General features: G+C 33.5%; 5 protein-coding genes across 16 annotated transcripts; 2 read left to right on the top strand and 3 right to left on the bottom strand.

The window, feature by feature from the left end:
* On the top strand, positions 491-2,307 carry LOC109331133 (chalcone synthase 1-like). Its single transcript, XM_019565446.1, has 2 exons — positions 491-742; positions 1,230-2,307. Exons 1-2 carry the CDS (start codon positions 565-567, stop codon positions 2,219-2,221), a joined length of 1,170 nt encoding a protein of 389 aa, XP_019420991.1. The 5' UTR covers positions 491-564; the 3' UTR covers positions 2,222-2,307.
* On the bottom strand, positions 2,657-8,113 carry LOC109331131 (ERAD-associated E3 ubiquitin-protein ligase HRD1B-like). 4 transcript variants are annotated; one of them, XM_019565444.1, is made up of 8 exons: positions 8,036-8,113; positions 6,622-7,160; positions 6,039-6,215; positions 5,619-5,768; positions 5,310-5,526; positions 4,756-4,910; positions 3,882-4,164; positions 2,657-3,000 (listed from the first exon to the last, which is right to left on the bottom strand). In XM_019565444.1, exons 2-8 carry the CDS (start codon positions 7,152-7,154, stop codon positions 2,878-2,880), a joined length of 1,638 nt encoding a protein of 545 aa, XP_019420989.1. In that variant the 5' UTR covers positions 7,155-7,160; positions 8,036-8,113; the 3' UTR covers positions 2,657-2,877. The 4 variants fall into 4 exon arrangements, with proteins under 4 accessions (XP_019420989.1, XP_019420985.1, XP_019420988.1 ...); XM_019565440.1 differs by lacking the exon at positions 8,036-8,113 and adding an exon at positions 7,743-7,778; XM_019565443.1 differs by lacking the exon at positions 8,036-8,113 and adding an exon at positions 7,743-7,778 and having other exon boundaries at positions 4,756-4,903; positions 5,318-5,526.
* LOC109330544 (protein SMG9-like) lies at positions 9,696-13,258 on the bottom strand. 2 transcript variants are annotated; one of them, XM_019564769.1, is made up of 9 exons: positions 13,011-13,258; positions 12,815-12,923; positions 12,260-12,375; positions 12,058-12,177; positions 11,844-11,933; positions 10,910-11,052; positions 10,464-10,581; positions 10,323-10,430; positions 9,696-10,002 (listed from the first exon to the last, which is right to left on the bottom strand). In XM_019564769.1, exons 1-9 carry the CDS (start codon positions 13,215-13,217, stop codon positions 9,850-9,852), a joined length of 1,164 nt encoding a protein of 387 aa, XP_019420314.1. In that variant the 5' UTR covers positions 13,218-13,258; the 3' UTR covers positions 9,696-9,849. The 2 variants fall into 2 exon arrangements, with proteins under 2 accessions (XP_019420314.1, XP_019420313.1); XM_019564768.1 differs by having other exon boundaries at positions 10,323-10,581.
* On the top strand, positions 16,015-21,527 carry LOC109330461 (transcription factor-like protein DPB). Of its 3 annotated transcripts, none has more exons than XM_019564641.1 (10): positions 16,015-16,147; positions 16,780-17,044; positions 17,935-18,011; positions 18,251-18,294; positions 19,208-19,270; positions 19,385-19,531; positions 19,646-19,714; positions 19,882-19,980; positions 20,527-20,597; positions 20,832-21,527. In XM_019564641.1, the coding sequence occupies exons 2-10, from the start codon at positions 16,821-16,823 to the stop codon at positions 21,064-21,066; spliced, it is 1,029 nt and encodes a 342-aa protein (XP_019420186.1). In that variant the 5' UTR covers positions 16,015-16,147; positions 16,780-16,820; the 3' UTR covers positions 21,067-21,527. The 3 variants fall into 3 exon arrangements, with proteins under 3 accessions (XP_019420186.1, XP_019420184.1, XP_019420183.1); XM_019564639.1 differs by having other exon boundaries at positions 16,017-16,147; positions 16,791-17,044; positions 17,932-18,011; XM_019564638.1 differs by having other exon boundaries at positions 16,017-16,147; positions 17,932-18,011.
* LOC109331931 (poly(ADP-ribose) glycohydrolase 1) lies at positions 21,700-26,522 on the bottom strand. Of its 6 annotated transcripts, XM_019566734.1 has the most exons (12): positions 26,243-26,522; positions 25,450-25,647; positions 25,091-25,194; positions 24,369-24,573; positions 24,159-24,263; positions 23,860-23,978; positions 23,194-23,337; positions 23,017-23,110; positions 22,668-22,835; positions 22,233-22,295; positions 21,890-22,085; positions 21,700-21,858 (listed from the first exon to the last, which is right to left on the bottom strand). In XM_019566734.1, the coding sequence occupies exons 1-11, from the start codon at positions 26,486-26,488 to the stop codon at positions 21,921-21,923; spliced, it is 1,611 nt and encodes a 536-aa protein (XP_019422279.1). In that variant the 5' UTR covers positions 26,489-26,522; the 3' UTR covers positions 21,700-21,858; positions 21,890-21,920. The 6 variants fall into 6 exon arrangements, with proteins under 6 accessions (XP_019422279.1, XP_019422278.1, XP_019422281.1 ...); XM_019566733.1 differs by lacking the exon at positions 21,700-21,858 and having other exon boundaries at positions 21,889-22,085; XM_019566736.1 differs by lacking the exon at positions 21,700-21,858 and having other exon boundaries at positions 21,889-22,085; positions 22,668-22,766.

Raw genomic sequence — 27,339 nt, 5'->3', positions numbered from 1 at the left:
AAATAAAAAGAAATAGAGTCTCGATATTAGATATTTGAATAATGAATGAATAGCTAGGTTGTCATACAATGTACCTCAGAATAAATAATAGCCACAAAAATACAGAGTAATATCATTTGTGTCAGAATTGTGAAGTCCCACATTTAATATGTGTGAAGGAGTGAAAGAATTTATAAGTAAGAAAAACCCATAAAATTAATATGTTAAAGTTTTGGTTCAAGAAGATATGATGTTTTACTTATGACTCTTCTCATATTCATGTAACAATGGAACTCTCGGATGGTGTTTGTTTAATGGAAGTTGTAGTAGACACATGGTCTTATAAGTCATGCGCACACATTACTATTAATATTACCTACCAAACACTTCCAACAACAACTCACACGTGATGTTCAGCTACCTTCCCCATCAACACATATAAAATCCCATCTTCCCCTCATAATCTATTCATTCATTCTTATATTACTAAACTATTCCATCAACTTTCTATTATTTCACTACAACTATTTGCACTACTTACAACTCCAATAATATCTTTTGTTTAGAAGAAGAAAAGAAGAAAAAATGGTGAGTGTTGCTGAGATTCGTAAGGCTCAAAGGGCAGAAGGTCCTGCTACTATCATGGCTATTGGCACTGCTACTCCACCAAACTGTGTTGATCAAAGTACTTATCCTGATTATTACTTCAGAATCACAAATAGTGAGGATAAGGTTGAGCTTAAAGAGAAATTTCAGCGCATGTGTAAGTTTTCTTTTTTATCTATGGATTTTAATTTATATATTTAGTGTTCTTTTTGTTTTCTTATGTGAACATTGAATCGAGCAATAAAAAACGAGGAATGATTCCATACTCTAAGATCAATTCTAGGGAAATCCAATTATTTGAATTAGGGACTAAATTGAAATCATTAGATATTCATAGAATTGATAGCTAGGATGAAGAGTAGATGAATCATATAGAAATTGGGTTATAGGATTGTTATTTCCAAGAAATCCTATAGAAATATCACCATAAGGTACCATATATATGGTTATGGTTTTAAATTAATATGGATCATAATTGAGAAAAATCAAGATGATTTGGAGAAGTTATTAGAAAATGAGAGTGAAGATAGCAATGTGATGCAAGTAGTACTTAAAAGAAATCAATATGAATTTTTATATGATTCACTCTAGTGCTATCTTGAATTTAAGGTCTTTAATATAATTTCATTGTAACAAATTTTCAGGTGACAAGTCAATGATCAAGAAGAGATATATGTATTTGACTGAAGAGATATTGAAAGAGAACCCAAGCCTGTGTGCTTATATGGCACCTTCCTTGGATGCTAGGCAAGACATGGTTGTGGTAGAAGTACCAAGGCTAGGGAAAGAGGCTGCAACCAAGGCCATAAAAGAATGGGGCCAACCGAAGTCTAAGATTACTCATCTAATCTTCTGCACCACAAGTGGTGTAGATATGCCTGGTGCTGATTACCAACTCACTAAACTATTGGGTCTTCGCCCATATGTGAAGAGGTATATGATGTACCAACAAGGTTGCTTTGCCGGTGGTACGGTCCTTCGTTTGGCCAAAGATTTGGCCGAGAATAACAAAGGTGCGCGTGTGTTGGTTGTTTGTTCTGAGGTCACCGCGGTCACCTTCCGTGGCCCAAGTGACACTCACTTAGACAGTCTTGTGGGTCAAGCATTGTTTGGAGATGGAGCTGCTGCACTCATTGTTGGTTCTGACCCAGTGCCAGAAATTGAGAAGCCTTTGTTTGAGTTGGTTTGGACTGCACAAACAATAGCTCCAGATAGTGATGGAGCAATTGATGGTCATCTTCGTGAAGTTGGACTAACATTTCATCTTCTCAAGGATGTTCCTGGAATTGTGTCTAAGAATATTGATAAGGCACTAGTTGAAGCCTTCAACCCATTAAACATAAATGATTACAACTCAATCTTTTGGATTGCACATCCAGGTGGGCCTGCAATTTTAGACCAAGTTGAGGCTAAGCTGGCCTTGAAACCAGAGAAGATGAGAGCCACTAGACATGTTCTTAGTGAATATGGAAACATGTCAAGTGCATGTGTGCTATTTATCTTAGATGAGATGAGGAGAAAGTCTAAGGAAGATGGACTCAAAACCACAGGTGAAGGGCTTGAATGGGGTGTGCTCTTTGGGTTTGGACCAGGACTCACCATTGAAACTGTTGTCCTCCATAGTGTGGCTACTTGAAGATAACTACAAAACGTTTCTTGCTATACAAGATATGCAATTTTGTTGTATGATTGATTATGTTTCACATTTCGAACTCTCATGAATTTCTGTGTGTATGTTCTTGTTAAGATAATAATAAATGTACGACTTGCCAATATTAATGATAATTCATATTTTGCAGCTTCTTGTACTTTTCCACTGTAGTTATGCAGTAAGCTCGAGCTTCTAATATTTTATATTTGGTATCTTATTTAAAAACAGAGGATGATTAGACCATTTAGAGAATTGTGAAAAAAATTAAAATGAAAAAGAATTATGAAGAAATGAGGTTATGGAATCTCAAGTAATGATTCAATGAATAAGAAAAGATATATTGATGAAGATGAAGGAATTAATCTTTATTATCCTCAAGACATACCTTTTCATTTTTAAAAGCTAGACCTGCATTCCACATAAAAAAATAATTTGAAATTAAAATATAAAAAAATTAATTGGTAATGGCACTAAGCACTATGCATTCAGAAGATTAGTATCACAAACAACAGCATGCATCATTAAAGTTGATGTCAAATTGGAGCAATGCTGTGATTTTCTGTATTTCCTTTTCCTATATCTACATGTCTACAATTACCATTCTCCTCCTGCTATAAGCTAGAAATAAGCAAGTTATAACTTCATGCTTTTCCATTTCCAATCTCACCATGATAATCAAGATCCGATACAGATGACGACGCACCATCATCCACGCTTTTTTCAACATTTGTCCTCTGCAGAAGCTGAAGCTGATTTTGAAGAATCTGTAGAAAGATAGAAGATGCACCATAACACATCCATGCAGTGCAAACCACCTAAAATATTGATGACAAGGACACTGGCACCATAACAATTCCATTTGCACCCATAAAATCTATAGCACCCAAACATATTTTCAGATAGCCTGTCTGATGGGCTATTTTTTATCTTCGGATTAGATATCCGATTTTTTTGCACTTTCGGATAAGCTATTGGATGGAGGTGAAACTAAAAATCATGGGTGTTGATAGAATTGTGCAGTCTCTTTTGCCATGTAAAAAAATCAATCAACCTATGTACTTCAGCTATTATATACATAGACATAAATTTTGCAAGCACTTTTATCCACAAATGAGAAAATGTAGACATTGGTGTAAATGCTATTGTGCATGGTATTTTAGAAAGCCAGAATGAAATATCCTGACTAGCCCGGAAAAAAAATACCGCTACATATGCTATTACAGAAGCATAATTGTGAGGAGTGGTAATAATAATATCAACAAAGGTTGCTCCCCCAATAAATAAATAAAATGTCAGGGTATGTTTGGTTCAGATTAAAAAATGGTCTGATTCTCAGACTTATCTCAATGCCCATAATAAAGCTTAAAAATTCAATATTTTCACCCAAAAACAGCTTATGTTGTTTGGTACCAAACACCTTCAAGCTTCTGCAAATTGTTGTTTTGGAGCAACAACAGCTGTTTTATCTACAAAACTAATCTGAACCAAACACCCTGGTGGCAGAATGGAGAACACAGACAGTGACAAGGAAATATTGATTTGATGATCATCACAATCATCAAGCACAACCTTTTCTACTCGGGTAAAGTACACCAAGGTCATACATACTTTGATATAACAAAGAAAAAAGAAAATGCAATTGTACCTCAATCTGGTATTGAATAAGTTTTCTTTGAGCTTCCAGCAGAGAGCTTGGCATATTCGGATCATTTCCAAACCCCTCTCCATAATTCACAGGTGCTGCTTGTGACTGTGAAGGTAGAAATTGGAAGTGTCCCATTGGAGGAAAGGACACATTTGATGATCCACCAGGGATAACAAACTGATTTTGTACTTGTTTACTGGAAGCTCCTTCTCCATTAAACTCAGTATTAGTAGGTTCAGCCAAAGATGTTTGAACCCGGGGGTAAAGAGTGTTCCCAGGAGAGCTGTGAGATTGAGAATAAGCCTAGTTAAGTATACACTTCATAGAATAGTTCAGCATTATGAAAAAAATTAGTGACGCCTAAATACAAGTGAGGGCCATTATATCGAATTGGATTCAAGCACACATCCAGCAGTGAAGATTTAATAACAGACTTTTACAGTCACAAGCACATAAAGCCAATAAGGTAAACAACAACCAAGGCTTAATCCCACTAGGTGGGGTCGGCTACATTGATCGAACAATGTCATAAACGCTTTATAATGTTCATTAACAAAACATTGATCGCTAAATCTTTTTTAATCGTTTCACTTATTGTTTTTCTTGGCCTCTCTTTCTCTAAAAATTCAACTAACCTTATTTGATCTACTATCCATACTAGGGTTTCTATCAGTCCTAGATGACACTAACCCTATATATATTGTATAATCACACTCTAACTTTACTATCCCTTTAAATTCACCATCTACTGACCTTTTCTTGTTTTACAAGAAGAATAATGTAGTATCAATTACTAGTAAGATGCACAGCATATGAATGATTTCTTGAAAAATAGAACAAAAATTGGGATGTGGTCAAAGCAGAAAAACATTACCATGCTAAAGAAGCTGCAGAGGGGTACACATAAGACTTCCCATATATTGAAGCAGCATCTGCAGCAGCAGCTTGAAGTCTGGCTTGCCTGCTAAAATTATCAGTTGCCACCCCATTGCCAACCTCAGTTTGAGCAGTGCTTCCAGTCCCTGTTCCGGTTCCAGGTTAAAAAAATAAATATCAAATAATATACAGGATAAACAAATATGTAAATCCAGTGTTTGAAATGAAAAAGTAAGCTATATTCTGGAGTTAGTTAATTAGTTAATACATACAAAATAGTATCTTCGAGAACTAAACATGAAAAAGAAAATGAATGAGAAGATTTTCACATCTATTTAGCAAAGGGATTACGTATTATAAAAATAAAAAGTAAAAACTGTAAAATGGAGAAGATTTAAAACTGAGTATGTAGCAACTGTTCTGATTCTACTCTATGGTTCCACTTTTTATTCCAAAGACACTATCCCTGGAAATAATCAGTTTCAATATTGATTTTGCACATAGCTAACATGTTTTATGAACAATGTTAACCTCTAGTGTTTAATTTATCATATGTTTACCTTGCCGATGAGCATCTGACTGTGATCCTTGCTGCCCTCCAGCAACAGTTGTCCCATTTTCTGCAGGAACAACCAGGGCTCGGCAGGTAGGGCAAGTATGCTGCCGCTCCAGCCATGACCGGAGGCAATGAACGTGAAAAAGATGTCCACATATAAGTTTCTTGGCAGTAGTCATCTCCTCACGGCAGATAATGCAGGTTGCATCACTTCTGCATAGCCATTTAAAAAACATATATTACTGCATAGCCATTTAGAAAACATATATTACTGCATATGCTACTACACTAGGTTTAGAACTTACACATTAAGCTCTTCAGGGGTTGCATCTGGAAACCGATCATTCATATTTGAAGTGATCTTACGATATCTTATGTAATCTGCAACACGGATTCTGAAGTTCCTAAATGTCTCATACAGCTCCCGCATTAAGTGCAAAGGAACACCATAGTTTCTAGTAGAGCAACTTAAAGTTAGTAGGTCAAAAGTAAAATGAGTATGAAAAATAAGTAAACCAAACTATACATATGTTAAGGTAACTCATAATACTAGCTCGTATCATTGTCAATTATGAGAGTAAATCTGGTTCTAACTTCTAAGTGCAGCCCAGTGGCTTAATGAGTAAGTGTCAATGAAACACGGACAAACAGATTATGACTTCTGCAGTGCATTGATATAGTGGCTATGATACATATACAAAAAGAAAAACTGGCTGATTACTTACACAAAAATTACAAGGAAGAAGCACAGATACATAGACAAGTGAATCAAATCCCTAATGAGTTCCAAGTAAAACGTGAAGACTGGTTTATTTTCCCACTGTCCCTCCATAAGCATATCGCTGACATAGAAAATATACTTCACAAAAATTGAAACTGTCGTTGTTGCAAGTATCATGTACCTGAGATACAAAATAGATAAATGTCAAATACAACACCCAAATATATATAATTTGAAAGCCATCAGTCTAAAAAATTACAATACGAAAATAGAAGATATATGTGAAACCACAACAACATAGGTATTCCTAGTTAGCATGGTTAACAAAAAGTACTTTGCATATGATATATAACTCATGGATATTTTATAACTTGATTTAATTAAATACTAAAAATAAATGCAGAATAAAATTCAAGATTTCAACCGAAATGTGAAGTTTCATTATCAACATGGTTAGGCTTAGGCATAACTAAATCAAAGTAGAAAATAATTTCTTTTGCCAGGAAATAAGTAAAGGGTATTCTCATTCAGCTAAAAACTTTGCTATAACACTATCTGAGAACAAGAGGAGGGAGGAAGAAGCTTACTCAAAAGAAAAGAATATTGAAACTGAAGGCTGCCACGTTTCTATCAAATGCTTCATAAAGTGGTATAAAAGAAGACTATCTAGAAGAAGAAGGAAACCCATGAATGATACAATCCGAATATGGGACAACGTGGGCACTGAAGGAGTGGTCTCAATGTACTCAACCCTTTTCTGAGCCAACCAATGCAAAGCCTTAACTGCCAACAGCGCTGTGACCATGGCAAGAAATGTAACAGAGAAGTCCTGCCTAAAAACAGTAATTGCAAAGAGGATTTCCATAACTTCCCTCCACAACTGCTCATTAAGCCTCTCTACCTCCGCCTCTCGGAGTGAACCCAAGAATATCTTTTTTGTTAATTGCCATAGACTACACATAATGACCAAACCCATGTTGAGAAGAAGCAACAAACTGATCTTGGAAGTTGACAGATACACCATTGCAGGATAAAACTGGCCTCGGCTGTTAAATGCGTGATACGTAATAGCCAGAGTTGCAAGCAAACTAAGACCAGCATATGTCTTCAGCCTAACCATCTTGCTCTACAACACAAATGCACACCAATCATTTAATAAACATCTGAAAACCCAATTAGAGCTATCACCTGCCCCACAATGAAGTACATAACATAAATACTCCCTCATATTGTTTGTCACTTTAGAAAATCAATAAACAAAAACTACTTTTTCCTGGTTTTCCCTTGTGTGATATTTGTTCACTCACACTACTCTTGATAGTTTATATAATATTGATAATTTCAATTTTCAAGAGACATTGTTAAGAATGTTTTAATCAAATCTACAATATTCATATGCCCTTTTATAAACAAATTGAACTAGTGAAATGGGTTAAAAACAAATTAATAACAAAAACATACAAATAATTACAAGTACTATTCAGCATGTAGTATATGTTAAATCCAATCAGTGTTTGACATATAATTAAATTTATATTGAAATGCTATCTAAGACATTGAAAAATGTCTTAGATATATTGAAAGTGTAGTATAATTAAATGGAAATATAATTAAATACAAGTACTTTATTCACATTGAAAAATGGAAATATAATTAAATTTGCTTATATCTAAGACCAAACGCTATATATATTTATTGTTTTGCTTACATTGTAGTTAAGACCTTGCATTGACTTAAAGCATTAGGAATGGCCTAGAAAATGAAACCAAGTAAAATGAAGATTTGCAATAAACATAGTCGAAATTAGAGTGCAATACTATATCATCGTATGAATGAATGCCAAATTCAAAGGACGAATTCGTGAAGATAAAATTAAAACTACACAGCCCTAACATGGAATGAGATCCACAATGGAGTTAGAGAAAGTTGAGAAGAATAAAAATAAGAAAATAATATATTAATTTTTAATAAAGAAAAGGTTTGTTTGAAGAAAGAAGGTACCAATGAAGTGAAAGTGAAGGGTTTCTGAGAATCGGAACGACGGTGATTTCTTCTTCTTCTTCTGCCTCTTGCTCTCGCTCTCAATTTTCGATGTTTCGTTTTATCTTCAATTCTAGTGATGTAACTCTATCCAATCAGATTTCGCCACGTAAGATCCACGCAACTTACTATAGTGAAAGTGTAGTATATGTATATTATTAATTAAGATTTATATAGAATTAATACATTATTCATTATTAATATATTACTTTTTTTTATTGAAAAATTAATAATGATTAAACTCTAACGATATATGATACATTGATAATATATAAAACTCTTACAATATTATTATATATATTTGTATTCCTCTTATTTGTTTTCTTGATAATCCATGATATTTTATCATTTATGAGTATTAGATTATTAGGAGGATAGATATCAATTCCAACTAGTGACACTGCCCAAATCCTACTTTATACTTATGATATTAACAAGATTATATTGCATGATAACAAATAAAATAATTAGTGAGTGATTGCACTTATATTATATTTAAGAAGTTAATCCCTTTCGGGAAATGTGATTATCACTATCAACAAGTTTCGTTTTTAGAAATTAACTTTTGATCTTTTGGTTATTATGAGGATCTAGTTTTGCTTTATATCATTAGATCAACACCAACTCAAGATTGATTTGAAAATATGAAAGGTGAACAAAAGTGGTTGAGTTTTATATAACATGGAGTACTTTACAACATAAAATTTAAGAATCCATAATCACTTTTTTTAACTTTAAATTGAATGTGATATGCATTATATAGAATTGTTGCAATTCCATTGGAAATATTAGAATTTGACTTTAATTCTAAAAGGTTATGTTTAGGGATGCACGGGAAACTTTGAGTAGAATGTAGCCTATATTATGTGGAAGGTATTTTAATTGAATGTAATATTTATATACTGCTAGTATAAAGATTTGTAGACAATTAGTATATCAATAATTTATTGATATTATTTATTTAAAGAGTCAATAATAATTAAAATAGATGGTAGATGATATTATGAGTATGACACTTATAGAACTCTTTAGAACTTTTATAATCTCAATACATATATTTTTTTCTAATTTTGATTTTAATCTTTATGTGTGATTTATATACCCTTTTTCTTTATAATTAACAAATGTAGATCCAATTTTTAAAATACAAAAACATTCATTATAATGTGTAGATACTTGTGTGAGATTAGTATGATTTAATTTTTTATCCCATCCTTATTTATTTGGACATCACAATAGTGACAATACCTTCTCAACCAAGTATTAACAAGATTGTATTCTCATGAAATTTAACTTGATACATTTTCTTGAGCTAAAACACAAGTATGTCAACTGATTTATGCACTTGGTAGTTAACCATTTTAGTACATTATATTTTATGAATCTTAAAGACATTATTTAAGGATTACAAAAGAATAGGTGAGACAAATAGCAATGCAAAATGTTTTTTCATACTTCTCATTAACCAATCATAATTTGAAGGGGAAAAATAGTAAAAAGTATGAGTTGTTAATTGAGAATGTGGATAAGCAAATGGTACTGCAAGCTTTTCCTTTCTCTTTGTTAAAGAATATTTTATATATATCTACTAAATACTACTAAATCACTCTTGTGCAGTGCATACTAGTAATTTTTTATGTGAAAAAGTAGGAGCCATAGAATAGTAGCAGACAATGTGATATTCATACACGAATATGATAATTTTGAGTCAAAACAAACTACATGTACTAAAATACAATTATGGAAAATGTCTTGAATTTTTGTTGAATGGATTTCTACCTCCTAAACATACCCGAGTGTTGGAGTGTTCTGCAGTACTCCAATATGATTGGGGAGTTTTTTACCTGTTCCCATATCTTGGCTGAATTCTTCAACCATTCGCGCTCCGAAACAGGTCTAGCGAAAGATGGCGACTTCATTGATAAAATCTGACAACAAAAAAACAGTGTCCTAGATTTTGTTAATCATTTAAAACTGAGTTTATTTAGTTTGCGAAAACGTTTTATATGTTCATTGATAATTACAAGCATGCCACTTGTTTTCATTTTGTGTCTTCTTTTTGAATATTTGTACAACAAACAGTGACAACATTTTCTAACGTTTCCTAAATAAGTCTTTGAAAACAGGAAACAAATTGAAAATACAGTCACCTACTTGTAATTATTAAAGAAAATTGAAAACAAATTTGTTCTCTTAAACCAAACAGGCCCTAATGCATGTGTGTGATGTGTGTGTGAAGAGAGAGAACCTGATCCCGCAATTTCCATAATGCAGAAATGTAACTCTCATGCTGAGCTCTTGGGTTTCCATCTTTTTTCTTTAATGGGATTGCATACAAATTTAGCATTTTGGAATCCATAGGATTATTATAAACCGTACAAGACGAAACATGCTCTCCGAGCTTGTTTCCATCGTGTTCTCTCACAAATGAGGATGGTTTGAAATACTGCATAAGTCCCTTTTTCAACTGCATAACATTTTGAGGAGCAAAGTCTTGGTCTTGCAACCTATACAAGTCAAAGATACAGATGAGTGCTTCACTATGCAGCAACCTTAATACAATAATGGAAAAAAGTGGATCCAACACCATAGTTGAATTTTCAAGCATTACCATTTGTTCAAATCATTAGCTAAATGCAACTTATACTAGAGCCAACCAATTTGGACTTTGGAGCAACCATGATGTATGTTAGAGTTTATCATCATTACAATAATTATAGCATAAGATTTACAATAATAATAATAGCACTAGATATCTCATATATGGCAATTATTTCTTGCCAAATGTTCTTTACCCCTTTGATGATGCTACAAAGGTAAGAAAGGTATTCTTACTTGGTGTGTACAAAAACAGGAGTAGCAATGTATTCTTCACGTTCAGGAACTTCGTTATCTTTCTCAAGCCCTGAACTAGAACTCTGTGAAAGGGACGAGGCCAACAATGATGGATCTGGTATGCCATGCTTCAACAGGTCGACCTACATGAAAACAAGTAAAGCATGGTCAGTCCTTTCAATAATACATCAATAGTCTTTGTAACACAGTTTATAAAAGAATTAAGTATCTGTATGACATGTGTAAGAATTTTAAATTGAATAAGGAGGCCAAGAAACAGCTTTTCTACTACATGTTACATGTATATGATATTTCTCTTTTCTCAATCATATAACATATTGTACTGTTCATGGTCTTATAAATGAGTCATCTAAAATCCACAAAAGTAAAATCTGATGCTAGATTAATCAAGTAACTATCATCATCAGATCGGGAAGTCACTCATTTCAAAGTCATAATTGTATTGGAGAGAGTAGCTACTAGTTATTTTGTTAGTGGATTCAAATAAGAAACAAATCTGGACAAGGAAGAGAGTACAATCTAAATACTGAATTAGATTACTCGCTGTCTTTCTCCCTTAAAAACTTAGATTACATAAAAACCAGAAGACGTGAAGGAGTTGTTATCAAAAGATCAGGGCTGTTACCGTGCTAAGATTATGAAATGCCAATGGCCTCCTAAGACACAAAACATGGTAAACAAGTGATGAAGTAATCACTATTCACCAAAATGGTCATTGTAAAAGTAAGGGACAAATCTGAAACCACTCGATCTCATATAGTGTTGGTCAAACAGTGTCAAGCCCTTGATCAATTAACTATCCCAAAAACAACTATTTTCCAGGTGACTACATAATTTACATTACATAAATGATCATTAAACAGGATTTGAAGCATTTACAAACAATAACAATCAAATTAGATAAATCACATACCGTTAACATCAAATGCCACATGCTATCATCGTGAGCTCCATCCGATACCACCAGCAGAATATGACATATGGATGCTAGAAGAACAGCAAGCTAGAAAGAGTCCTTGCAGCATCCCAACATAGTCAAATTCATCAGGCATAACGGTACCAAGATAAAAGATCAATTGTGACCATGCTAGAGGGTTTACCCATATAATTAGGGAGTTACTGTTTACCTGAATACCCATAATTTCATGAGCCAATTCAGCTGACATGGATTCTCCATTAATGACTGAAATTGTTGAGGAGCCATCCGGTCTCATCATCTCGGATAAAACAGAAGCACTAAATACAGGCTGTGATATAACCACATAAGTAAAACTGAAAATCTTAGTCTCCGTAGAATAAGAAAGAAGAATGAAGATAACTTGGGAGTACCTGCGTATCAAGAAGAATGATACGTTCAGAAGAAATCCTCGGTTCAATTCCAGTAGAACAATGCCTTGCCATGGCCCTAGTTTCTTCAGAGAGTACTGAAAAAGGTGGCAGCATTCCTGAAGACACATGAAACAAAGTTAGACAAACATATAAAATACAAACTCAATCTTATTGCAGGTTTTTTTCACCCAAAAAAGTGATTGTTTTGATAGAAAAAAATTCAGACCCAGGTAAGTGTTTTGATTAGGCTCTTACAAAAAAACAAAAGTTGCAAAAAAAAAAAACTGAAATTTAACTTTTTTTGAGAAGCTATGTTTTCAGATTAAAAAAAAATCACTTTTGCCAAAACAATTTCTATAACTTATAAGTCATGACTCATCAGCTTATTTTATTTTAGACCTAACTTATAGCTAATCCTATAAAACGGTTCCATTTTCTCAAGTAGCTTAGAATCTCTCACCTAACTTATAAGCTAGTTATGCCAAAAATAGCGACACATATAGAATGATTAAATAATGAAATAATGTGAATGATGAGAAGAAAGATAAAACATACCAGGGGAAGTTGAATCAAAACCATAAAGTTCATTCATGATAGTAGATTTTCCAACTCCAGGAGTTCCAATAACTCCAATCACAGTAAAATCTGTATTTTCAGTCAAAAACTGCAAAAACATATAATCATAATCCAAATTCGAATTATCATAAATATTCAAAGCAAATAAGTGAAGGGAAGAGTTATTATAGATTACAGGGAGAAAACGGTCAATGTGGAAATCACAGGAATCGGAGAGAAGGTTGAGGGATGCGACGGAAGGAAGGCGTGAACGGAAATGTGCGGAATCATCTTCGGCGGCACCGCCACGGCCGAATTTACCGGCGACGGGAGTGCCGGCGACGAGGGAAGGCTTAGCTAGGAGGATTTTTGGAGCGGTAGGGGTATCACTAAAACCTGCCATTGTTACGATCTTCCCGCAACCAATTTCCCACAAATTAAATTAAAAACCCAAAATTGGTATCATCCCAAGAAGCAGTCAAATACTCCAGACTTTGTTTAAGGGAAATCAAACACATATTCAACCATGTAATATAACAAAGTTAATATTGGTCCATCATTTTATTTATTTTTAATCATAAAAAACAATAGTTTAAAATCTGTGCACTTACGGTGTAAGTATTTTTTTACAATATCAATATATCATTTTGTCATTTACTTGCATTCCATTACTCTTATTTGATAATCAATGATTGTTTTAAATCAATTGTAGATGATTTGCTAACAGCCTAAAAAAATATTTATACAGTCAATACATATAAAAATTATATTATACTTAATTATGTATAAATTTTTATCTTAATTACTATTAAACATAATTAGGTTATTTCATAACAAAAGAAGAATACAATAGTCCCTCGAGTATTAAAATGATGGGTATATTCGTACTTCCTCAATTTATTGGTGACCATTTTTTAAGAATCACTAAAATTTACATAGTGGGTGCTTGTCATTGTATATTTGGATGGCAAATTATAATTTTTTTGTCTTTATTATATATTTGACAATGTTTGCTATCTAAAAAAATATAGTCTAGTTGCCATTATTTTTATAATTTCAATTTTGTAATGATTTTTTATATTCACACATTTTTGTCCTTTTATATTTCCTCAAATATTGATGTATGTCTCTTTATTTTGCAACAAATAAGTAGCATGATTAAGTAATTTCATTGATGGATCAAGTAGTTCTCCAATAATCATTCAAGTCACTAATATATATCTTAACTTATACACAAGAGACATATTTTACATTTTCAATGAGTAATCTTTTATTGTAAGATAAACAAGCTAGGTACACACCCAAAACTTGGATAAATAAGTGGTCTTCTACATGTCATAACATCGATAGTTATATACTCGAATATTCACTCATATCAATGAAGATACATGAAAATGAGGTAAATGATATACTTATTTTAAAATTTTACACAAGCATCACGCACCTAGTGACACATAGTGTCATTTGAAACTATCCCCTTTATGCACCAATATATGGACAATAGTGAAAGGAGGTTATTCACGATTTGGTAGTCAACCTATCTCATTAAGGAGATTAAAATCACAACAATAATCTAATGTTATTTAAACTAATATTTTAGTTATTTAGTTGGTCAAACTCGATCAATATTAATTCAAGTAGTACATACTTGTTTTTTTCTTAAGTAATACATGATTTGACCTCCATGTGAAGAAAAGAGTCTTCGATGGAGTTAACTCCTCCATATGATAAATGTTTGCACTTGTTGCATGACTTAACCTAACACCTTGCAACACAAGTTGAGGGTAATCATGCACCACTCATGCATATGCATGCATTCACGAAGACACTCTTATCTTTTAATACGATCATGGCATGTCATCAAATCAAAAATCTTTTTTTTTATCAAATTAAAAATAACAATTTGTTGTTCCATCGAATCATTATATAGTTCCCACTTCCCACTCTTAATAACATTAAAGTTGATAAAAAAGTTTATTCGTTGAAAAATTAGATTAGTCTATATAAAACTTCATACATTGTACGATGGATAAGAAGAAATATATATTATCCTCACAATAATAACCTAAACTTGTACTTGTTGTGATTCCCTTAATGGTGCCATTCATTACGATAGGAACACCCAAATCTCTATAACAAATATAACTTTTTCTATCCTTTCTATATGTACAAGCAATATCATTCAACTAATATTCTTTCATTTTAACTGGTTAGGTAAAAACACTTGTCTCATGTAAAGTATGATCATACGAAAAAGTTAATTAAAATTAAAAACATTTGATTAAACTTTGATATTAAAATAAACCAAATGAAAATCAATGTTTAACCGGCTAACATAATTAAATTGATTGGTTTCCTTGGACTAAAGCAAATACACCATCCCACATGTGTTCCCTTGTACTCTTTTACACACTTCAGAGCCAGCCCATTACAAATTGGTCCAAATTCAATGGGGCATGACAAAGTGCAAGCACTAATTATCACTTTTTTAAATAGAAAAGAATAGTAGTTCCTACGGGTCAAAACAAGTCAGATCGCCTATCAGAGACCTATTATCTAGCCTATAACATATTAGGTCAGATTAGATTTTTTCGTAAATAGATTAAGCTCAGACTTTTTGAAAAACCTATTTAGTTTAACATACCAGACTTTAGATAATTCAAATGACCTATTAAGCATAACAAACATAAATATTTAGTTATATTAGGTAATAAATTTTATATTTTATAATTTTAATATGTTATTATATATGAAATTTTAATATAAAAATATAATTTAATTGTTAGGATTATAAGAGTCTAGTTAAAAGTATGCATATTAACATACTTAAATATAGACATGACTACATGTTTTAAGATAATATAGTATAAGAAGTCTTTAAACAGACTAATAGGCCAAATCAGATTTTTAAACAGGCTAAGCCTAGGCTTTGAAAAAATAAATTAAACGGGCTAACATGTTAGACCCAAACTCCTATATGCTATACAACCTCAACCTGTTTAAGGTAAAGTCTGACTTGTTTCCACTTTTAGGTAGCTCCTTCAAACCATATCAGAGTCTAGTGATATAAGACATCGCTAAATTTTAGGATGACCAAAAAATCAAACAATTAAGTCACGAAACCCAAAAGTGGTCAATTAATTAGTGGAGAAAATATATTCAGGAGTACAAAAAAAAATATCAAACACCATTATCAAATTAATGGTTTTTTTGTCGAGTTGAACCGGTTTTGGAGGTTGAAACTAAAACCTAGGCGGTAGATACGGTTACTCTTTCTCCGCGCCCACAAACAAACACAAACTCTTGAACCTTTTCTCTCAAACAACGTTTTTGGTCAGTATTCTGATGAATCTTCTCTACTTTTATATCACCATCTATATCGTATTTTCCTATTCCTTGCACTATAACATTTAAATAAATAATTATATTTTTAATCTGCTTATGTATCTGTGGATTCTGATGTTACATGCTTAAGTTTCTAATTCTAAATTGTGCTCTATATTTTCCTATAAGGTCGCTGTTATATTGTCTCTACTGTGATTCTCAGAAGTAATTAGAACAATTCACCATGTGTTTTTGGTTTAGAGTTTGGTGTTATATTTTCATATTTTTTATATTAGATCGTTGTTTAGAACCTTGCACCATGTGTTTCTGGTTTAGAATTTGGTGTTCTGTTATCTTATGTTTTATGTCAATGCACATTATTTATGATGGAGCATCATTACATCCATGTAGCCATTAGCCTTCTCGACTTAGTGGGAATAAGGCTTTGTTGTTTTTGTTACGTATTATCTTATATTTATTTATGAGGTCCCGGGCAATTCCACATACACCCAAAAATCACTGCTAACACCCAACCATATGGTCTATACGCCTTAATGTGAGCAGTAATTTTTTGGGTGTTGATAGAATTGCCCTGAGGACGGTGTTTTAAGTTTTAACCACCATTCATTAATATCAAACAGTGGATCTCCAGATTTTGCGAGTCTGTAAGTAATTTATCAAGATGGGAACTCGACCTCACCAACCAAGTCGAGAGGAAGACGAGGAGGAGCTTCTAGGTCATGGAACAACGATTTCAGGTCAATCCATGTCAACGAGCATAAGTGTCGGGTCTCCATCCAGCCGGAGTGAGCAAACAATGGCAACACCAGTTAGTGAAAACACTTTTCTTAGATTGAACCATCTTGACATACATGGAGATGATGCTGCATCACAGGGAACGGTTGCGTGAGTCCTATATTATCCTTTGAGCGTGTTTTATATGTATAGTCTGTCTGATGCAGAATGCTATTTGGCTTGTGGATTTTCTTTTTACCCGTGCCAGTTTGGCATCTTGTATCGAATATATGAGAGTTTTCTTTTGTTTCTATTGTTTTTAAGAGGGTTAGACGGTTGAATTAAACTCTTGATGTTATGAGAGCATTCTTATGTAACATGTTTTTCCATCTGTGTCTGTAAACCCTTTTAAAAGATGCATTTTCCTAATTGCATTTTGAAGGTCAAGTTCTCTCTGAGATTAAGCCTGTTGCAATATTCAGTTGTGCTTCATACTTCCAATTTGAAAATGTGAAAACAATATACTGATATACGAAGTCCTTATTTCTTGACGCATGGTATGGCTCTGTAGGTTTGGTACAAATGGTCAGATTGTCATGTTTGTTTAATTCTCATGTCAATAGTTTGCCAAATAAGACATGCTTCGGATTCACCAAAAGTGGACGATTTGTATCGTTGATTCTGTTCAAAATTTGCTACAAAAAATGCAACAGAAAGTTCCTTAAAGTTCTGCATTTTGGCAGTGGTTTAGTTTATATTTTGGAATATGATCCTTGGTTTGGATGGTTGTCATTTATCTTTGTATCTGTCTTTGGAAAGGAAGATTTTTGGTTTTTTGTTGTTACATATCCTGACTATGCTTGTGAAATCTTCTGAAAGCTTTGTTTTTTAGTTTGGACGGACTGGGCAGTGCTTTTATTCATAGCTTAGATATTGAGCATCAAATGCTATTTATTACTTGCATGTGTCAATTATCTGCTTCTGGTTCCGCACTTCCTTTAAATGGTGTCTTTGATTTTATTTTAATTGATTCTTACTCGTTATTAATTTCTTAACAGTAGCAAGAAGAAAAGGAGAGGCCAACGTGCTGTTGGAGGTGATAAGAGTGGAAGAGGGCTCCGCCAATTTAGTATGAAAGGTCTTAATCTATCTCAATTTGACTGTTTTTTTCTTTAAAAGAAGTTCTTTGACATTTTGTATTCATTATCAAACCTTTTAAAGTTGCATTTAGCATTCTGGGAGGTTATGAGTACTTCCCGCAAAATTTGCTCCATTGGTGTTTAGATCCTTGTGCTCCTCAGATAGACATTATTGTGGAGGTCATGCTGGCACTTTTCTTATTGGTTTTGTTTCTAATTTATTGTTGGTTGTCTTCAGTGTGTGAGAAGGTGGAAAGCAAGGGAAGAACAACTTACAATGAGGTTAGACTGTTACTTTAAGTCAGTTGCTGCTAGAGATTAAATTTCATGTTCAGTTTTTTATATTAAAGCATATGCACATAAATATGAATGTATATCATATAACTTGTGGTTCCCAATGATTTCTTATCATTTTTTTCGATGTGTTTGCACGTGCCTGTGCATGTTTGAAGTTCTAATGTGTAGTGTAGATTACAAAATATAAGATTCTGTATACTAAGGAACATCGCCTTTAAGATTTTATAAAGAACCGAATCAGAATTTCCTCAGTTTGTATTCAATTCACTTTATTCTTCATGTTTTCTGTCATATCAAACATTACCATTATTGAGTCACAGTTGCAGACTTGCAGCCCTTGACTTGTTTTATAAGATGCTTTCATTGAAAATTCTTCAACTACAAACTTCACTTTGCCCTTGCTTTATTTATGTTTCTTTTCTTCAGTTTCTGGTGTAAAAAGTCAAGCCTATATGTACGGTTACATTTTCCTCCCTGCTCTTTCTCAACCTTCAAACCTACCACTGATGGTATTGAGGATGTAATATAATTTCATGAGAAGTTATCTTCTCATGACTGTTTTTATATAACAGATTTTTCCAAAAGTTGTGTCTTATCTTTTGGTACATCCACTGCTAAGAAAATACAAAGGCATATTGATGCCCCTCTAGGAAAATACTTCCCGATTCATTATATTTGGATGAAAGATATGACATAGAGCTATGAGCTAGTTAGAAGTTTGAGTTACGTAGGTTAAGAGCTTAGGTTCTAAACCTACACTAAACTGGTGAGAATTCTGGTGTGAATCTTTTGCAAACTAACTTATTGCACAAATTCCGACTAAGTTTTGCAAATATAGTCACCACTTTCCTATTACTAATATTTTTTAAATGTAATGTTGATTGTGGTTATGCTCTAGGTAGCAGATGAACTCGTGGCAGAATTTTCTGATCCAAGCAGTGGTGTTTCAACCCCTGATCAGGTTTGCTCTTCTTTGTAATAATAATTTCAATTCACATTTCTCTCCACTACTCAAAGATTGACGGTGTAAGATAAATATTGTAGACTGATGTTTGTTTCGATGAATTTCTCACAGCAACAATATGATGAGAAAAACATTCGTCGAAGGGTCTATGATGCTTTGAATGTTCTCATGGCAATGGATATTATTTCCAAGGATAAAAAGGAAATACAATGGAAGGGTCTTCCTCGTACCAGTGTGAACGATATTGAAGGACTAAAGGTTTGCAAACAGTCTCGAGTTGCAACATTTTTTGGCCCTAAGTGACTTATTCTTTCTCTAAAGTGATGCCAAGTCACAACCATTTTAACTCCTTCCATGTAATTGATTCAACAGGCAGACCGTCTTGCGCTGAGGAATAGAAATGAACAGAAAAGGGCCTATTTGCAAGAGCTGAAGGAGCAAGTAAGGATTTTATCTGGGAATGGACGGGACCTGGTTTGCAAGACCAAGGGATTCATTTTATGTTTCCAATTGATATTTGCACTTCATAAAAATAAAGCTCTAACAATCTATTGTTGCTCCATAATGCTTAGTTTCTCTTTTCTAACTACTTGTATTATTTTACCAAGTTGGTAGGTCTTGAGAACCTTGTACAACGAAATGAGCAACTATATAGCTCTGGAAATGCTCCCAATGGAGGTGTATCTTTGCCTTTTATTCTAGTGCAGGTGTGCTATCATCTCATTTTCTCTTGTTTTTTGTTACCTGCCCATTATATTGCCCAGTTTTCCTTGGATCTTCGGTATGTATGATAATGATAATTATGTTTTGTTGGTCTCAAGTCCGAACTCTCTATTCAGCATTTTTGTAATTAGTTGGTTGAAATCTAAATTACATGTAATCTATTATTATTCACTAGAAATATTTTTTCACCTTTCTTGTGGACATTCGTTTGGAATTTGTCAACTGAAATAAATGTAATAAGATAGTTGTAAACTATGAGAGTCCACTTTACTTGGTATTTTCGGCTCTATGAGGCTGTTTTATGGGTCTGAGGGTCTCCATGGAGGATTCATGGTGGTCGTTCTAAGAAGTTGATAACCTGTTAATTTCAAGAAAAAACCAGGCATTCCTAAAGAAAGACTGGGAGAAACAAAAGAAACATATACAAAATTATAAATCACTGAATTGCAATTTGAAAATTCTTGCTTGGTTTGGCTCTTAATGGCATTTTTTGTTTAATTAATCTCCTTTTTGCTTTTGGAAACTGACAGACACGCCCTCATGCAACTGTTGAAGTGGAAATTTCAGAAGATATGCAGCTTGTGCATTTTGATTTCAATAGGTAAACGAACAGGCTTCAGCTACTTTACTTGGCATTCTTTCTTAAAAGAGAATTATGGTATTATCTTTATGCTATCTATATGAACATTTCCTAACTTTATAGTGTCATATAAAATAATGAAGCACTAGTGTATCCTATTATGGTTTGTGTTGAGAAATGTAGATCTATATTAGAACTTTCTTTTGTTCAAAATGTTTTTCAGTTTTTACTTACTCTTCCTCTTTATCTCTGCAGCACACCTTTCGAACTGCATGATGACAACTATGTCCTCAAGGAAATGAAATTTTGCAAGAGACCTCAGAATGATACTCTGACACTTAATCTTACCGACGGAGGTGAAAGCTCTAACATGTCAGGTGGCTTTTATGATGCTCAAGTTCCTACTATTGTTTCGAACCCACCAGTTAGGCCTCCCTCATCACCACCACTCCCTGGAATATTGAAGGCAAGAGTTAAGAATGAGCACTGATCTGTTTCCTGCATGTTTGTATATTATGTAAAGTACTTTTCCTCCTGTCCCCTAGAGTCAACTCAGTCGGTTAAACTGGGAGACATTGATTACAATTTCGAGTTTGCGAATCATAATCCAGCAGTGCGCTTTGCCCCTTTCCTCTTCCCTCCTCCCTTGCAACGCCTTCTGAGTATCCGCTATAGACAAAATATTTTTTTTGGCCAACTAATAGACCATAATAGTCACTCATTCAGTACAGTCAAGGCACTCTGCAGGTTAAAAGCAGACCAGTGTGCTTGCTTTCCTTTATTCTTTGGTGTTGATTTGGAAATTATTTGCTACTGCTACTTTTGGTGGTTACAATTGAGAAATTGGTTTGTACTAGTGCATACAAATCATGCAATGCTATACAACCTCATAGGAATAATTCAAGTGTTCACTGATTTAATTGTAATGCATTCCATCCCATCCCTATCTTAGTATGTGGGTTTTATTTGTCATGTGATTACTGGAATCTGGAATTGCTAACTTTCAACAAATGGTGACTTATGTTTTGCTATAAGTAAAATCTGAGTCATCTAAATCCAAATCTTGATTTTAATGCATTAATATGTTGGGTGACTTGAAATCAACCTTTTAGTTTATTGCTTCTATTTAATGTAGTATATAAAATCAATACTAGTTTAAGGTTTTCACCCTCTCTGTCTGATTACATTGTTGACAGCTCCCAACACTATTCTATAGATTTTGGAAAACTAGCTTATATAAGAGGATGAATAAGTACTTTTACATTTCTTCTATATAAAAAAGGACCATGTTTTCTTAAAAGAGAAAACACAGAAGAAGAAAAGACTAAGACAATGAAGAATAGATTAAGACAAGTCCATCCCAACATGACCATGATTATATACTGATGGTAGGAGCCACTTGAAGAAGCCAACATTAGTTTCTCCTTTTGATCTAAGTTTTGAGTACTCAATCAGCATGTTCCATAGCTCCCCAACTGTCCATTTCTCTGACAAAATCCAATCACTCACCTGCCATAACACCAAACCAAGGTAACTACTAAGAGATTTTATATTAAAATAACCCAATATTTGAGTGTAAAATAAATAAAACAAAAAAGTGGTACTTGTAATCAATGATGAATAACATTGATTACAAGTAAGATTCTGTGAAGTTACCTGATGTAAGTTGTGCAGTGCTCCCAAGCCAAATGTGTAGTATGCCATGAAGGGTCTTAGTGCCTATGTAGTAAATGAACAAACACAAAATTTAAGGTCTTCAAATGTGACAGGACAAAAGTAAGCAGTATGACAGTTAAGTACCAACTACCAAGTTGCTGCTGTAACCAAATCCAAAAGTTTCCTTTTGTCTTGTACCGCCTTTTATGAACTATTTAAACTGGTTAGTCAGTTTTGAATATTTTATTTATGCCTTAAATGTCCACTTTATCATATCAAATATTTTCAAGTCTTACTCAAAAGAATTAAACAGGGAATATATATGGGATTTTCCTTAATTTAAGGTAAACATAAACATTACTAATGCATTAAGGTTACAACTCATCGATAATTGGTACGTAATCATAGTTTGGTGGCTGAAAATGAATTTTTTACCTGAGAAGCTGCAAGCCACTGAATTATGGTCTTCATTTCCGGATCTCCTCCAAAGGCACCACATCCCCAGTTTCCGGTTGCAATTCCAATATTATTTCCCTGTTCCATAATATGATTTGAAATATTTTCTTCACTAGTTTCCATAGATGTTGATGCAGCAGCACTAAACTGTAAAGACGCAAACGATGTTCAAAAACAACAAATGAACAATGATCAGTTAAGATGGCAGACATAGTTAGATACTAGATTATAACCAAAACAAAAACTTATGAGAATTCTACATTAAAGTATATCTGTTCCACCTAATGACCAGTCTCATTGTTTAGAGAAAGACATAGCAAAAACCAACCAGTGCAGATGAGCATACATTCTCGTAAAACATTTTATGATGCCACTGATGAGTAGATTGGTCCAGAAAACCACAGAATGCCTTATTGATCTCACTGCAAGAATGAACAAACTATGTTCAGACTATGTTATATTTTATAAAATAGAGTAGTAGAGACATAAACTAAGGCTTACAAACCGGAGTATAAAACTTTCCCTGTATTGTCTAGTCCCTGGGCTACACAATGCATCGATAGCAACAATCCTGGTTTTACGCCTTCCATGTATGTCTATATCCTTTTTGTCCACATAATCACCAGAAAATCGAAAAGATGATGCATACCTAATCAAATCAGGAGATATTATCATCATTAGGCTAAGAAGGAGGAGCCCAACAATTACAATAACAATAAACTTATTAGTTTAATTAGCTGAAAAGCATATATACGGGACATCACATACGGGACATCACATCCGATAGTATTTTTTTCGTATTTAGTTTAACCCATTATATGCATACTATATAGCAAGCATAAAGCAACACAAGCCACAACAAGATCTTCACCCTTTCCTACTCTGTGGAGGGTATACAATATTATATTAGAAATTTATTGTAAGCAGGTGCACATACAGAAAATAAGAAGAAAAATAAACATGGGTCTATGCAAAGTATTCTATAGGCCTGCATCCACAGGCAAAATAAGAATTTACTTGCTGAATATAGCAATCAAGAAATCCTTTTCCGCCCCCACTCAAATAGGAAAGAAAAGGAGCATCTCATCACATTTGAAATAAATAAAGCTAGTAGCAAGTATTAATAACTTTAATTTGTTATTAGAATTGAGATCCTTGGAGTAATTCTCACCCTGTATAACTCGAGAACCTTTCCACACCAACAATCTCTATAGCCTCATTGTCGGCCATGGATGGCAAGAAGAGCATACCAGCAATCAATTCTGGACTAACCATAAAGCGGATTTCCTCCTATATCAAATTATTAGACGGAAATGTACAAAACACCAAGAATTCAGGTGACAAAGAAAACATGATCTCAATCTAGCAATTATAAAGCACATTAAATACTATGGTTAAATAAAGGTATCATAATTGAAGAAAATCTAAGCATATAACAACACTACATAGATAAATATAAACATATTGTACCTGTACACAGCCCCTGTGTAGAGCGCCACCACCAAGATACTTATTTGCAAAATCTACTTCAACAGCTTCACTTGATTGATCTTCCATGAGGCCTGAACAGTGAACCTATCAAAATACCAATGTATTATCTATTACAAACCAAGTGCAGCATTTAAAAAACTAGAAGATATTATTTTTGGTAAAAATTATATATAAATTTCTAGAAGTTACCTCAAATTTGCATAGAGGTATAACAGAAGTGCTCCAAAAATTAGCATTTGGGTAAGAAATGTGAACAGGATCACCTTCAAAGGGAAGTACTTTACGCTCAAATGAGACAATACCCTTAGGCATATCATGACTTATCCTTTGAAAATAGTGAATAATACACCAAATCTTGTTTTCCTGCTTTTGATTGTAATCATCATACAGACACCTGAAAATAAAATTAAAAAGTTATAATGTAAAAATAAGGCATTTTTTTATAATGTAGAAATTAGGCATTGAGAGTCAGCCTCGGCACATCAATGAGATTGCTTGCCTTGTGACCTGGAGGACATGGGTTCAAATATTGAAAGCAACTTCTTCGCTTGCATGGTTAAGGCTGTGTAATCTATCTCCCCGGACCCCACTAAGTGGGAGACTCGTGCAATTAGCAACTCTTTTTATAAAAAAAAGTAAGGCATTCTATTTTTACAAATTGACATAGTTTGGTAATAAAGAACATTGAAACAATATGGACCTCGACCAATATGAATTCTCTCTTCTCCCCTCTCCCACTCCTATTCGTGCTCCCTCTCACATACGAACACATATGTCACTGGCAGCACTGCTGCAGCATCTTGAAAAAACATGCACCAACAAGATGATAAAAATGAAAAGTAAAGTGGCCAATTGAACAAGAGTAGAAGACTAATTTGACATCCAAAAAAGAATAGCTAAGTATTGCATACGCAAACAATTCGTCAAAGTTGATCGTTGGAAGATTTTTCACATGTCTGTCACTGTCTGGGAAGAGACAAAAAAGTGAGCACCCAAGAAGAGCAGCAATCAACTCCTGAAAAGAAAGCAATTGATAATCTCAATTATAACCATCGGCAACATGCATGTTACATTTATAATTATATCATCTAATTATAACTTAGCTGCTACAATGACAAAAGTCCTCCAACTCATCGAATTTATCAAGAACAGAGATACATCGAATTTGGCCTTTAAACCACCACAGACCAAAAAAGGGCTTAAGTAAAAATCGAAGTTGAAGAGGAAAAGTGGACTAATAATAGTACATAAAACTCTAATACAAGGAAACCTGGCTAAGGAATACAGCCCCTTCTTGCTGTGAATCCAAAAAGCAAAGACCAGTTATAACAGTATTTCCTCCTCCACCTATAACCATATCAGCATTTCCATAGTGTGCTTCCAACAAAGAGGGCAACCTCAAAAGCAATTTTCCCAATGCCGGAATTACCTCCTCAAACCACTTCCTTGATTCCTCTCTAGACATAAGCTGAAATGACACGTCACCATTGATGATATGTCCGTATTTTAGAGCATGTTAAGAAAAATGAATTGGGCATGCTTGAATAAATAGTTTAATTAAGCACTTATTCAAAAGCTTTTATGAAATAAGTGAAGAACTTATTTCCAAAGCTTCTTTGATAAACTTATTCAAATAAGCTAGACGGTCAAGGTCTATTTTTATAACTTATCTGGTAAGCTTATTGAAATAAGCTATTCTCATAAGCCCCAATAAGCTCTCTACAAGTTATTCCAAGTAGTATATAAGCCTAGAACAGGTTATGAAAATAAGCTTATTAAAATATTTAATCACCTTCTTATAAGCTTTTTTCAGCTTATTTCAATAAGCTTATAAGAGTAATTTGTGAAAAGTAAGATTTTTTTAAGTTTATTTGAAAAGAGCTTAATGAATAATCACTTAATTCAGATGTATAGCCAAATGCGGTTTTGATAAAACATAAGCAGCACGACCCATTTACCCAAAACTCCAAACTCGCAAAACCCATAATTCAAAATTGAAAATTTAGGTGTTAATGAAAAAGCCACAAATTGGGTAGGGGTGAAAGTTAAGTATGCATGATTACCTCATCGAAGAAGAGTTCATAACCATGTGAAACAGAAGGAGATAAAGGAAAAGAAGAAGAGAAAGAGTTTCTGAGATCAGAAATGGCGAGGAAGAAGAGTTGACCTGAGTCAACATGGCTATGAAGAGGTCCTCTAGAAAGTTCTTTGAAAGCTTCAACAATTTGGGAAGGCCAAAAGAGAGTTGAAGAACGAATCAGTAATGGAAGATAGGGTAGAATTGATCTCAAATCTTTTCTCTTTTCCATTCTCTTTTTCTTCTCTTCTGTCAAAAAACAATTCCTTAGTGGGAAGTAGTAGTTTTTAGGGAGAGTCTCTTGCCTCTCATTCACGAGATTACATGGAAATCACATTTCTCATCCACGATTTCCTCAAAAATTAGACTAATTTCGTAAATTTTTTTATTCATATACCCAACATTATATCTTAAAGTTTTGCTTGCTCATTAAGTTTTATAGGGAGTGAATAAAAAGTATTGATTACTTGAGATTCATAAAATAACTTTGAGGTTCATTCCTATACTTAACTCACAACTAATTATAAGATATAAACATTTCTACTAAAGTTCTCGTATTTTCAACAAAATAGGGTAATTTTAGATGACAAAGAAGTGTTGATAATGTCAATTTAAATGTTAATATGTTATGTACTAAATGTTGGTCAAATATTAGATAGAGTAATTATGTTAAAAGACTCTTTTGTATTCATGATTCCTCAAACCTGCAATCAATCTTGGTTAGCATAGATACATGCTTGGTCATGTACTTCACTTTTTGTATCCAAGATTAATTAGAATTCATACATATGACAAGTTAATAGGAAATAAAATCATTATTTATAATGAAAACAAATCTTGTGGAGAGATCGCTGCATTCCTGTGCTCCCATGGTTGAAAGAAAAAACACTGTTTTGTGGCTGGTTGGCTCAACAAGTAAATAAGAATTGCATATATACTAATTTTAAAGGGAAACATGTTGCTATTGCTGATTACAAAATTTAATTCTTACTGCAATTATATCAAATAAAAATGCTATTTTTTTGGATCCATGACTATCTTTGTTTGACTTGTATGAAGTTTTCTTTAGATTTTGCAAAGAGC

Source organism: Lupinus angustifolius, chromosome LG17, assembly GCF_001865875.1.
Source record: "Lupinus angustifolius cultivar Tanjil chromosome LG17, LupAngTanjil_v1.0, whole genome shotgun sequence".
Taxonomy (NCBI): Eukaryota; Viridiplantae; Streptophyta; class Magnoliopsida; order Fabales; family Fabaceae; genus Lupinus; species Lupinus angustifolius.
This window is presented reverse-complemented; position numbering and strand designations above follow the sequence as displayed.

Excerpts from the sequence above, each read along its gene's own strand:
- LOC109330461 (XM_019564639.1), top strand. The coding sequence starts at position 16,821 with ATGGGAACTCGACCTCACCAACCAAGTCGAGAGGAAGACGAGGAGGAG. Across the intron at positions 19,532-19,645 it reads ACGATATTGAAGGACTAAAG|GCAGACCGTCTTGCGCTGAG; the intron begins GTTTGCAAACAG and ends TTGATTCAACAG. Across the intron at positions 20,598-20,831 it reads GTGCATTTTGATTTCAATAG|CACACCTTTCGAACTGCATG; the intron begins GTAAACGAACAG and ends TTATCTCTGCAG.
- LOC109331131 (XM_019565440.1), bottom strand. The coding sequence starts at position 7,763 with ATGCAAGGTCTTAACTACAAT. Across the intron at positions 7,161-7,742 it reads TGCAAGGTCTTAACTACAAT|AGCAAGATGGTTAGGCTGAA; the intron begins GTAAGCAAAACA and ends TTTGTGTTGTAG. Across the intron at positions 3,001-3,881 it reads TTATTCAATACCAGATTGAG|ATTCTTCAAAATCAGCTTCA; the intron begins GTACAATTGCAT and ends ATCTTTCTACAG.
- LOC109331931 (XM_019566734.1), bottom strand. The coding sequence starts at position 26,488 with ATGGAAAAGAGAAAAGATTTGAGATCAATTCTACCCTATCTTCCATTA. Across the intron at positions 25,648-26,242 it reads ATGAACTCTTCTTCGATGAG|CTTATGTCTAGAGAGGAATC; the intron begins GTAATCATGCAT and ends GTGTCATTTCAG. Across the intron at positions 23,338-23,859 it reads AGGTTCTCGAGTTATACAGG|GTATGCATCATCTTTTCGAT; the intron begins GTGAGAATTACT and ends TGATTTGATTAG.
- LOC109330544 (XM_019564768.1), bottom strand. The coding sequence starts at position 13,217 with ATGGCAGGTTTTAGTGATACCCCTACCGCTCCAAAAATCCTCCTAGCT. Across the intron at positions 11,934-12,057 it reads ATGAAATTATGGGTATTCAG|CTTGCTGTTCTTCTAGCATC; the intron begins GTAAACAGTAAC and ends GACTCTTTCTAG. Across the intron at positions 11,053-11,843 it reads TGTGGCATTTGATGTTAACG|GTCGACCTGTTGAAGCATGG; the intron begins GTATGTGATTTA and ends GTTTTCATGTAG.
- LOC109331133 (XM_019565446.1), top strand. The coding sequence starts at position 565 with ATGGTGAGTGTTGCTGAGATTCGTAAGGCTCAAAGGGCAGAAGGTCCT. Across the intron at positions 743-1,229 it reads AGAGAAATTTCAGCGCATGT|GTGACAAGTCAATGATCAAG; the intron begins GTAAGTTTTCTT and ends ACAAATTTTCAG.